We start from the raw sequence: 12,984 nt of genomic DNA on the forward strand, positions 1-12,984 counted from the left end.
TACGCTTCTGTTTTCCACAAAACTTTTCTAAAAATAGTTTTCCCAACTCAGGTTTCTTCTTTTTCATCTTCTTTTCTCCTTCTTCTCTTCTTGGTCTCCATACCAACAGCCTTGGTCAGAGAATACTTCTCAAAACAAACCTCACTCATTAACGCTCTCTAACCCACAGATCAGCTGCAGGTCCTACTATATTTCCCCTATTAGACCTGTGACAGCAACAGTACAATTGTCTACAATTCTGTTGTAAGACACAGTCCTTTACTTTTGCCCCTCCAAGCGTATCTTTTCCTGCACCCAGAGTAGCTGCAAACAATCACAACCTGAAAATTCACCTTTGTAATAACGGAGACCACTACCCAGATCCAACTGCAGGTTCAGCAGGCAAACAATTTTCCACCTGTGCAGACTTTTCGGTCTGGATCATTTTTCTATTTCCTTCCCTTTATTGCCCCATCATGTCATGCAAACCCACCAGCAGTTTGCCTTAACAATTGACTTCTCAATGTTACCATCTAAGGATCTGTAGAACATCTAAGAGAACACAGGAACTACCCAAGTAGCTGGCCATTACACAGTATCAAAATCCAAACCAACCATTAGTTTCTTCACTGATATGCTAAATAGATTCATCTCTATCTCAGAGCAATGCATAAATCTGAGAGTTAATTCTAGCTTACAGGATATAATGAAAGCTATATTCGGGTTTTGCAAATAATTCTGTATAAACTATATTTATAAAACATTATTTTAGAATGACAGCTTTCTCCAAATTCGTCACCATGATCATTCATTTCAATCTCTTTACTTAGTATTCTGGTCCACAGAGACCAGATCCAAGAGTCACTCAGAAAGAAGCCATCCAATGCTGGCAAACTGGTAAATGGCTGCAAAACTCTTTAAAAAGCTTACAGAAAAATCTCCCTGAATTCCCCATTGCTTTAATGATGTAGATGAAGTTTACAAGTCCACAGGAAATAGCCTGCCTCCATTTTAACAGGGTCCTAAACCATAAGGTGAGAGACAAGGAAGGATGTACAAACAAGAAAGAGATTAAAAAGAAATTCTGTACAAAACAAAGCAAACACAAGGTAGGACTCCCCCCAGCCCCCAAACCCACATACAATCTGCACCTATCACTGCACATCCACCTAATTTGGAAATTTTTCAAACAACTCAGTGTATGATAAGCTGAAACAACAAAAAGGGCATCATCACCATTTTTCCAAGTATTACCTAACATCATATTAATCATCATATCAATGCAGGGATCCAAATTTTATCAGCCATTTCTAGAGCTGAGGCTTCCATCACCTACTCTACATACAAAAACTATTAGACACACCCTAGTCCATTGACTTTTGGCGTTTCTTGTTGCCTCAGAACACGATTAAAAGTCCATGAAATGGATTTCTGATTTCCCCTCCTACAGCCTGAAACTTGAGCAATATTGAGACTGGATACAGATAACTTTCCAATGGAGTCTAGCACTTTGTCAGGTCTCCACTGTTGTAGTTCCCAAGTGACTCCCCTTCAGTGTGATTTATAGAGTTTTGGGACTTCACTTTTTCACAATGAAAAAGTTATCCTAGAGTAAGCTAGGATGCTCTTCTGAATAATGAAGCAAGCTTCTTTCAGACTTGCAGTAGGAATACACATGTAAAATTATTTTCACAGCAGTTGAAGAGAGCACTTGGTTAGTTACCAACTTCTTGAAGACTAATTTATCTTCATTTTTAGTCTTGTTATATTTAGTGTACCATCATTCTCATTGGTTCATATCATTATTTGGAGGGTACATTCTTGACCCTCAACCCACCCCATAATCCTTCTTTTCCAACATTTAAATGTGCATTTCTACTAAGAAATTATATGATCTCCTTAATTACTTTGTCACCTTTCTTATTCACTTCTTAGAAGTGCCACTCCTGTCCCATTTTAATTTAATGAAAGTAATAAAAAAGAGAATAGTCAAGTGACTACATCTAGTCAGAAGAGCAAAAAAGAAGAAAGGTGTGAAGTTCGCAGGATTGTTCTAATAGGGATTTTCCACTAAATACAGCAACCTCCATTTTAATTCTGGGCTACTGTAAAGCAAATTATATGATTTCTGCTTTGCTGAACATAACTTTAAGATAGTAGTAAGTATCATAGGCAAATAAGCACATGGAAATTCTCAGAGATTAGTCATTAAACAAATTACAATGCAATCATAGCACTCTAGCTTATTGTCACTTTTACTATCATCATCCAAAAACCGTCTCTAAATTGTTCTCTCAAGAATCCAACCTTTTAGTTTTTTTAAGGCCTAATTTGTCTCATACTGAACTTTAACAATCTAATTTAACTTCTAAGGCTAGAAGACTACCAAACTAATTTCCCCCCTTGACTTTTATCTCCTTTAAAGCTGTCAGTAACAATCTTAGAGGAAAAAAATAAAACATTCCTGTTTTAATTCAGTTGGTTTGGTGTAGTTGAAGAGAAAAATGATGCATCAACACATCACAAAACTAAGTAATAGTGCAAGAGTTCTTCTGGATACCTCAGATATTAATTTTGCAAAGCCTTCTTCTGAGATATTTAGACTATAATCCTTCTTTTCTCCTCTTATACTTAGTTTCTTCCACATATTTATGCACTTCCTCTTCTGCTACGAAATCTGTGATAAAATACCACATTCCTTATTCTTACAACATCAAATAGCTGCCAAACACATTTGCAAAAAGAGGAGCTACTTCTCTGTTTCTTCAAGACACATCCTGTCTCTTAGCGATGTCAGTTACACTGGGATGGTCTTCAAAGTCTTAATACATTCCTAGCACACAATATTGATGCCTAAGTTAGAAGTGTGTAGCACAGGCAAGTGCTGTGCCACCAGCATAGTAAATTCCTTTTCTGATCTTTTCTGGAGGTTAGACAAGATTATACATAACTAGTAAACCTATCACTTCAGAATAAAATGATCTTCCTATAATACCAGTTGTAACAGTATAAAATTTCCTAAGAGGCATATTCATGATCAGTGAGGAGGGGGGAGATGACTAAAATCGAGGCAGGAACTGAGTCTAATAAGTTTTCTCTTTATAACTATGAGATTAAGTCATTATTTTCAAAGTATGTGCATGAGGAAGGGCGGAGAAACAGTTTCACAACTTTTTCTTTCTAATAAGACAAAGTGTCCTAGAAAATGGAATTTCTGGTTAATATCCAAAGACACCATTGTTCCAATGCTACTGCAACCACTATTATTCCAGTTAATGTCATAATTGAGAATGCATCGTTAACAAAGCCTTGTATTTCTTCCATGTCAAAATTAGACAAAGTTGTAAATATTGAAGCTAACAAAAAAAGGCAGTTTCCTTCATTTTGACTTCAGAGTCAAGTATTTTTCTTTTTAAAACCTAATTGTACATTGATACTCTAGTAAAATATCTTGAAGAAAGAATACAGAGCACCATTTAACTTAACTTTACTGACTGTTTAGAGAATATAGTTCCCAAATTCCATATTCAGCAAGGACTTAAAATTTTCTGTGACTTCTTGTGAATAAGAAAGTTATCTGAGCCATCTTTTTACATTTTAGGGGGACGTTCTTTTCTTTCAAGCACAGAATTTAAACATATGCAGAATCAATGTCAATTGTAAATAGTAAATATTCTGAGGGACTTTATATAAAAGGGCAATAAAGCCAAAAATATGAGTGGAGAGTCTGCATCCCAATCACTGAAATGTGCTATACTTGGCACTTTAGACATATTTTGCCTAGAGTTTCTGAAAGCAAAAGCTTAATCTCAAAACAATGACTGAACTGTGGTTGCTTCAAGTTTAACCATTTATGGGCAAAAAAAACCTGATTTTATCAGAAGAAGCCACTTAAAGAAAATAATCTAGTGGACAGCAAGGAAATTATTTTTTTACTCACACAGAAGCACATCTATTATGACTCGTGAGCACATGACTTAGTTCTTCACTAGGTGTAATAATAATAAAATACATTTTAAGATCTACCTCTTTATGCCTCTTTCACTTACAAGTCAAGGACAAGTAAAAATATTTCATATATCCATGAAGGCAGGAAAAAAAAAAATAAAAAAAAAATCATGCTCCCAGAGTGACAGGGCCAGATTGTTTCTACTTCTGAATGAGGTTTCCTACCTGTATGATTCAGGAGGAAACAACCCATACACATTTACATATCCACACATGGAAAAAAAGTTTCATATCTAAGCATGATGGTGTGGGATTTTACAGAAGTAGTTAAAATACTGTCTTTGCAATTAAAAAAAAATACAAAATCAAACAAAACAAGCCAACAACAAAACCAAACCAAATGTAGGAACTTCCCCATATAAGATGATTTTTTGAGTTTTGATTAAGACTTCTGGTATATCAATTCAAGGCATCTCTCAATCACAACAGTTTAAACTTCCAAGCATTATTACATCAGCCCTCTTCTCAAACAGAGAGATGACAAACTTTTTATTCGAACCCTGACCCCAGAAATAACCCCTTCTTACCAGCTGAATGCACACACCCATTTCTCATGCAGAATTCTTAGCACTCAGCAGAAATTATCAACAAGCTTTGCATATTACATTATTTTGCTATGTTTTATCCCCTCGTTAGAAAAGAGAAGCAAACAGCAGCACCTCATTCGTATTTCAAAACACAGAGCAAGATTGCTGGTGTCATCTGTGACTTTCAGGCAGTAGTATTAACTATCCAGTAAATAAGTAAAAAAATAAACAAGAGTCTCAATGTCTCAATAACATAACAGAGGATGATAACAACTGGATGCCATGGAAAGATTTTTCACTACGTTTGAAAAAATAAATTGATATTCCCCAAACTTCCTATATAAAAGGCAAATTCCTCTTAACAAAAAATCAAAGATCAGGAGAACTGTGACAAAGTGCTCTTCTACTTGTACCTCCTACATCTCTTTTTCATACCTCAGTTATGATAACTCTTTGCAAATGTGAGAGAGTAAAAGAAAACTCAGTATTTTTCCCAATAAAAAAGGAGGAAATTTTACCCTATTCCATTAGCCTATCCAGTGAGCTAGGAAATAGAAAATGTACATAATTCCACTTCTCTTCAATGCCACATTTTATCACTTCTTTAAGCAACTTCAAAAAACAGGTATTAATAAAGGACACACATCACATTTCTTCAATCTCCCAGCTTCAACAACATTCAAGAAGTGAATTCAACTTGGCAGAAGTGCTGGGCCCAGACACAAGGGATGGGCACAAGACTTACAGTTGTTCCTGAAAACATCATCTAATTTGACTTGTAGTTCAATGAGAAAATGAGTTAAAGTCTTTTTAAAACAACAAAGAAATGCAATATATTAAGTGTTGTAAAGGTTTCGATTGCTTAATTTGGCTGCATTACTACTTGAAATAAGTTGTCTGCTAAACTCAGTATTCCTTATTACAGAACCCCACACTGTGTGCTTTCATTTCTATACATTGCTATTTAGAGTCAGTAATCACCATTTGAGAATGGGATCTTGTTTTCTGCAGAATGTTACTGGATGATAATTCTAAAGTAAGATGCACGAAGAATAAACAATAGAGCTTAATATTAAGAAATCAGATAAACTAAATCTGGAACACAAATAATCTGGAATAGAAAACATTTATATGATTCATTAGGTCCAATAAAGGAAATTGGAAATCTCAAAGAAATGCTCTCAATCAAGATGCCCATGATCATTTCAACGGAAAAATCTACTTAACTTATCTTCTATCATTTGATTTTAAAAAATCACCTGAGGTTTGTGAAAGAAATTCAAATTTTAGCAGTTTTATTTTAATCCAAAAGAATTAGGAGAACTAAGCAATCCTGGAATCCTCTCCCAAATACAACCAGAAGGCTGAACAGCAGGAACACACATCTCTACAACTGTTCACAGATGTACAAAGCCTGAAATTCACTCCTTAATTGTTATACTCTTGGACTGTATTTCCATGAAAGAACAGACTAATATTTACAAGAAGAAATAACATTTATTTCAATTGACACCTCAGATTTCTTGTCAGAGAGAAAAATCTCCACCTTCCCCAAGGGACACAAGTGGATTTTTCAAGCCTCATGACAGAAAATCTTCATATCTGCCTCACTCACAAATTTTACAGAGACCTTTAATCTCAATAGTTGTGCACTTACGGTAAGGTTAGACAAGAAGCATTCCTACTGAGGAAATATTAAGATAAGAAGCTGTAGCTCTCTGTGGGAATACCTGCATTTCACATATGAAAAATAACATTATATACAAACTTCATCTGCAGTTTTAAGTAAGGCTTGATGCCAGCAGATTTTGAAAGACATTTACTTGCACTTTCAAAAGCAAACATATAAACCAATAAAAATTACGCTTAAAATAAGAGGAATATATTTTATTTGCCTTGCTTGGCATTCATCAGCCAAGCATAAGGTTTATTTTGCCGCTTTTCTTAACATGAATGCAGAAGTTGACTTCTAACCAAGATAACCTAAAGATATGACACAAATGAGGTATAGGTAAAAGTGTTGCTGATTTGCTTAGAAATTCTTGTGTTGATAATTCCAATAGAAAGTGTCCAACACAGCTAGAGGTTCAAACTTTACACATTCAAAAACATCGAAACACTTGCACAAGTTGACCATATTTTAAAAGGACTTACTTTTATTGTAGCAGGTTGCTAGCACACCTTTATCTGCAGGACTTGTACTTATGTGCCAAATTTCACCCACTTGATGAAGGAGAACATTTTTGTTTATAATGTTATTTTCATCATCAAAATCTATTATGTGAATCTGCAAATACAATAAAATAGAACATTAGGGTTTCAAATGTTTTCCTGTGGGTCTTAATTATACATAATGACTACATGGAACAATTTAATGAGATTTTTTTATAACTGATATCTACTTTAATTAATTGTTATACTAACAATTTACTATATCATTGATTTCATGCAGGATTAACTTTTCAAGGAAAACACAAGCAATTTCCCTGAATAAGGAAATACCGTGCTTATTCTCAATTTTCTACTTAAAGCTTGAAGGTGATTTTTCATTTTATGGCTAATAGTAAATAAGTCACGTATTACAATTCAACACTTCTTACAGCAATACACAGAAATAACAACATTACAATCCTTAGTCTAAATGTCTGTACCAATTCTGTATCCAAATCATCTAATTCAAACCATCTACAAAGAATGAAGGACAGAGGGAAAGGACTCTTCTTTGAAGCAAGTAGTTTATACTCAGTAAGAAACTTTTTGAGAGTTCACTTTAGCAGTCACATATCTTTACCAAGATACAAATCTACTATTTTTATACTATATGGAAACATGGAAGTATGCAAAGATGAAGAAAAACAGTAATATTTAAATATATAGATAATATTTTTAAAAGACAGAACCAAGTTTGCTTTTTATTATTCTCATTTTTGCTTGTAGCAGGTTTTTTGCTATTTTTTTAATAGGGCTACATTACTACCATTTTTCCTTCCCTTTCTTTGTCAGTTGTTTTTCTATAGTTGCTGCAGAAATACGAGAAATTTAGGAAGAGTTTAGCCTGGCATAACATACAGAAGGAACTTTACTTGTTTACTAATTCCCCTAAGCTCAACAGTGGACAAATAAATTTATAAGACTCAAAAATTTTAAAGAACTGTATTCTCATTAAAAATAAATTTTCAAAGTTGGGTGAACAATGAAGAGGGGAAAAAAGCCGAGTTATCCTATCATCATGACTGAATCAAGTTACCTAAATTAACTACTCAATCACTGCAAAAAATCTTAGCTATGCAGAAATGCAGAAGACTTTCTTAAAATACAGAAGTGCAATATAGGTCTCAACTTCATCTAAACACTATTATTTTTAAGGGGATGAGTTTACAAGTTTCCTTTTTCTTTACTGCCCAAACAGTCATCAGAAACTCCTCCTTCAAATATAATTCTGGACCTCACCACCTATATTATTCTTCGATTTTGTCATCCCAGGCATAGAACTGCCTCTGCAGTTGATCAGCAAGTTGTCTTTTGAGACTTCATTTGCTGCCTTGAACCTAGAAATCTATTCAAGGATCAGAACACTATCCATCTACCCTAAGAGCTGCATATCCATCTTAAAGAGTGACAAAAAAGATTAGTTTAACATCATACCTTGTTTTGGTTTGGAGTCTCCTTTGGCAGCTCAGGCCAAGTCTCTCATCCAAGAAAGTGAACCATAAATCTAAACCCTATTTAACTACAGTCACACACATCTCTTCCCACACTAACCAGGTTAAAAGCCACTCAGCACATAAGGGAGTGCTCTTCACCCCATCTGAAGCCCTTTGAAGGCACAGATAACCAATTTCTCTCTGCTGTTATGTTTCTGATTCAGCTGCCAACACGGACAGCTGTAACCTGGTGGAAAACACAGGTAGCTCATGAAAGGCCCAGACTGAGGTTTTTGGGAAATATGAAATTTAATTCTTATGCAGCAGTATTGTTTACACCTTGTGAGTTGAAAAGCTACATTTTCCACAGCTATGCCAATCAACTACCTGAATAAACTGATCAGCATCACAGAAAGAAAAGCAAAAGTTCAAAAGAATCTTCCTACTTGATTTGAATACACAATATATGAAATACTTCACTAAATATTAAGAACAACAGAAATTTCATAGAAGGTATTCTAATACCAAATACTGTACACCACCATGTTCACCATTAAACCATATCCTTAAGTGCCATATTCACAGTTTTTGAGCCCTTCCAGGGATGATGACTCTACCACTTCCCTGGGTAGTCTTTTCCAATGCTTTACAACCCCTTCCATGAAAAGATTTTTCCTAATATCCAGCTTAAATTACTCCTGGTGTAACTTAAGGCTATTTCCTGTCTCCTTCCTGGGAGACCGACCCCCACCTGGCTATAACCTCCTTTCAGGTAGCTGTAGACAGAGATAAGACATTCCCAGGCCTCCTCCAGCCTCCTTTTCTCCAGATTAAACAACCCCAGCTCCCTCAGCTGCTCCTCCTAACAGCTGTGCTCCAGACCCATCTCCATCACCCTTCTTTGGACACACTCCAGCACCTCCAAGTCTTCCTTGCAGTGAGGAGCCCAGAACTGAACACAAGATTTGAGGTGCCAAGTACAGCAGATGCAATGCATTATATAAATTATGAAAATTAGTATTTTAAATTCTAAGACAAGACTGAAAATAACTTGTAGAGTTCTGAGAATGAGATAAGAATATAATAAATATTGGATATTTCCAATGCATACAATAAACACATGAATTTTAGCAACAATGAAAGTACTGAGGACAAAAGTTCCAAAACTACACCATGTAGAACACAGTGCTACTACTTAAACCATTTGCAGCATGTTATGGGGACAAAATGCCAATTACTATACACTATTAATATGTCAAATATTAACATAATGTAAAATCTTAAAAAAACTTTCCTTTCCTTTGAAATATTAGTATTTATAGGAAAATATTTTCACCTAAAATATATTCTCCTATGAATATCTAAAATTGCTTTATACAGCAATAAATCTCAATGAGGCAAAAGTTATCATGCCAGCAGTAAAATTATTGCTCTTTCATTTGCACTACACCTGCCCATGACCAGGAGGGAAAAAAAACACCTGCACATGATAAAACCTCTCACTGTGCAGGACTTAGAAAAGTATTAAGTGTTATAAGAAAGCTCATAAGTTTGGTCAGGTAACTAAAAAAGTTTTTAAGCAAATGAAGAGAACCTAGTGCTGAATTAAGTTATAATGAGCTGAGGCCTAGGGCATTTCTTGGGGATTGAGGAACTAGCTGAGAAGAAATGATGGCCTGAGGCACAGCTAAAGGCCAATAACCTCCAAACATATGTGAATACACCAGAAATTGCCCTGCATTTCCATTGTTAATGTTATTCGCTGGAAAAAGAAAAGCATACTCAAACTTGAAACATACGCAAACATTCCTAAAATACACTGTATATATCCAGTAAACTTAGCAAAATCAAAAAATTAATTTTAATTTAAATTTATTAAAGATCTGTTGGCTATCAACTTATAAGTGAGAGCTACTCTTTAACAACAATTTTGTACCTGAATTGAATTAGTTGAGCAAGTTGAAAACTATCACAGAAATCACAGTTAAAAAAAAATCAAACATTATTACCAAATATTCGAAGAGCAGGATACAGCATAATCAAAAATATAACTGTGTGTATTGAACTTTCAACTAAGTTTGTCTGCCACTTCTTTTGTTATTCTTTGCTCAAGTACTACTTGAAATGTAAATAAACTGAACACTTCATTCCCTCTTATGCCTTGGAATAACTTTTATTGAGTCTCATCCAGTATTACCACTGAGTAATGAACTCAAAACCTCACTGGGAATTGACAGCTTACATGTCCCAAAGCCATGGTTCCAAGTCATTTTGTGCAGCCCATTACAGGCCATTTCAAAAGAGTTGGTCATTCTACTCAATTCCAGGCACTTCTGGGATGGGTGTTAGCCTTGGCTAGCACACTCCCATACAGACACCTGCTCTCCCCAAGAAAGGCAGGGGGAGAAACCAGGGAGAATAGAAATGAGATAGTTTATATGCCAAACTACACACAGGGAGGTCACTTACTACCTAATAATCTGGGCAAAACAGACTTGACCTGGATGAATGAATTAGTTCATTGGCAGTGAAAATAAAAAAGTACCTTCTCTCCTCCACTTTCCAGGCTGAACTTCATCCCAGACTCCTCTGACCCATTCAAGTAAGGATGTGGGGCAGTGGTGGTTATGGGTGTTTTCCCTCTGATGCTCTTTGCATCTCACTCTTTTCCTCTGCTTCAGCACAGGGCCTTTATGGCAAACTGACTCACCTGTGTCCTGAAGTGGATTCACTGGAAACAGCCACATCTAGCACAGGTAACCCCTGGCCTCTTCCCAGAGGCCACCGCTACAGCTCTCCTGCTACCCAAGCCTTGTCACCTGCACTCTGTAGCTGTGGGTTAGGGTATTTAACCCTTTAGACGTGGCAGAAATAAGACACAGCTACATGGCCCCTCTCAGACAGGAAAAAGAGAGAAGCTTATTCAGAAACACACTGCTTAAGTGGAATGACTCAACTCCAAGGGCAGAATAAAACTGATTGGTGCAGAGAGAATGACACCTCTTTCCCAGGCATGGTCACACACTAAAACTGCTGTTAATCAATGTTGTTAATTCCATTCTATTTTGACCAGATTATCATCCTGGGAGAAACTCTCCCTAACTGAAGCTGAACGAGTTTATCAGCCTGGGAACAAAGCTGAGAGAACAGGAGAAGCTGTGGCCTGAGAAGATTTTCCAGGCTGTAATTTTCCTAGCTCTCTTAAGTGTGTGTGTGTCCACAGCACTCAGTACTGCCTTCTGACCCTTTTAGCCTCAAGAATTTGTTCCAGTATGATTTCTACTCAAAGTCAGTCACAAAAATTAAAATTGCTGTACAATTATATAATTCATAAACTTAACTTCAGAAGAAACAGTCTAACAGAAACTGAGCCATGAAAGTCACTCAAATTTTAGTTTGAATTGTTAAACTCATGATCAGAAAGGACACAAATGATTGCCGATAATGAATATTGAAAAATTCAGTTTATGAAGCATCATGTACACTGAACTGTGTGTGTACCAGGAGTCCCATTAGAAGCAATTAAGGCTTAAAGACTTTTGTTTTACTTTGCATCTCTTCAGGGATTTAAAGATAGCTCCAGAGCATGTACAGATTCAAATTAACAAAAATACAGCAATCTTATTACTTAATATATTAATATTAAATTAATATGACTAAACTAATCTGATTTAGTCATACAATTTAGAAGAGCAATATAGTTTTCAGAAAACACACACAGCTTTCATTCACTTACATTCCCTACCAATATCTTTACATTCTACTCACAGAAGTCTTCAACTTGGCTATCAATGTTCATATTCAACAGGGGGGATAAAGGAAGAGGGATGATATTGGAACAACGTTTAAAAAGTGGCAAAAATTACATCTAACATTTGACAGAAAAATTACCTGATTATCATATCTAAGAGACTGTGTTCCAACCAAAAATCTTATTGCATCTGTTTCTGCCGTCTGAGGTGTTAAAGCTCGTGCCTAGGGAAGAAGAAAGCCATTAGAAAAGTACAATTAATAAAATCCATTAATTTCAGCAAAAATCTTGAAACTTCTATATCAATTGTCATTTTAAGCATTACATTCTTACAAACAGCAGACTTTCCTGACCTTTATGTCCATTTTGCTTAATACATTTTTTTGTGCAACTTCTCATATTTGTGAGGATTGAGGAACACGGGTGCTAAATACATTACCTGATCTTCATTATAACACAGATAACATTAAACACAGCATTTCTTCGAAACTAATTTTTGTTTATCATATGAAAAAACTCCATAGAACAGTGGAAAATTTTTAACTATTGTTAAAAAACATTAAGACATTCCAGAAAGAGGCTGTTCTTGCAGAAGTTTTCACACCATTCAGGTTGAACTTGTGTTGGAAAAAATATTTTTTTCTTACCATTAACCACCAAGTTTAGATGCAAATTAAAAACCAAGCCTCCTCTTTTCCACTGCAGTCCATTAGAGATAAGAATTGACTGAAGGATGGGAAAGTAATTTGTTATTTATCTTAAAAACTTTTGTCAATGTTATTTCTTTGTTGTATTATGCTAATGACACTGCTAGAGTCTCTGCCTTGCTTCTTCAACTTATACTAACCACAGTCTTGGAAGAAGCAAAACAAGGCCGTTAAGGGCCATGGGAGACACTGATAAATAAAGCACAGCTTGAACTAAAACCACAATCACCAGTTTGCAGAAGTCATTAGTAGAGGCTCTTAGATAATTTTGAGTAAATGGAAGGTAAACTAATACTCAAAGACATTTTTAGCAACTATATATCGTGAGGAATATCTGCTATTTCTCCATGCAAGAGATACTCTTAATA

The 12,984-nt window shown here is 35.4% G+C and overlaps 1 protein-coding gene across 2 annotated transcripts in view; it reads right to left on the minus strand.

The window, feature by feature from the left end:
* EIPR1 (EARP complex and GARP complex interacting protein 1) overlaps positions 1–12,984 on the minus strand; it is a 76,096-nt gene that overhangs the window by 55,296 nt on the left and 7,816 nt on the right. For both annotated transcript variants that reach the window (XM_014869549.2, XM_088162375.1), the window contains exons 2-3: positions 12,050–12,133; positions 6,669–6,801 (exon numbers count right to left, since the gene is read on the minus strand). In XM_014869549.2, coding sequence (XP_014725035.1) covers positions 6,669–6,801; positions 12,050–12,133 — 217 coding nt within the window. The remainder of the gene's footprint in view (positions 1–6,668; positions 6,802–12,049; positions 12,134–12,984) is intronic.

This window comes from Sturnus vulgaris, chromosome 3 (genome assembly GCF_052056855.1).
Source record: "Sturnus vulgaris isolate bStuVul1 chromosome 3, bStuVul1.hap1, whole genome shotgun sequence".
Classification (NCBI taxonomy): domain Eukaryota; kingdom Metazoa; phylum Chordata; class Aves; order Passeriformes; family Sturnidae; genus Sturnus; species Sturnus vulgaris.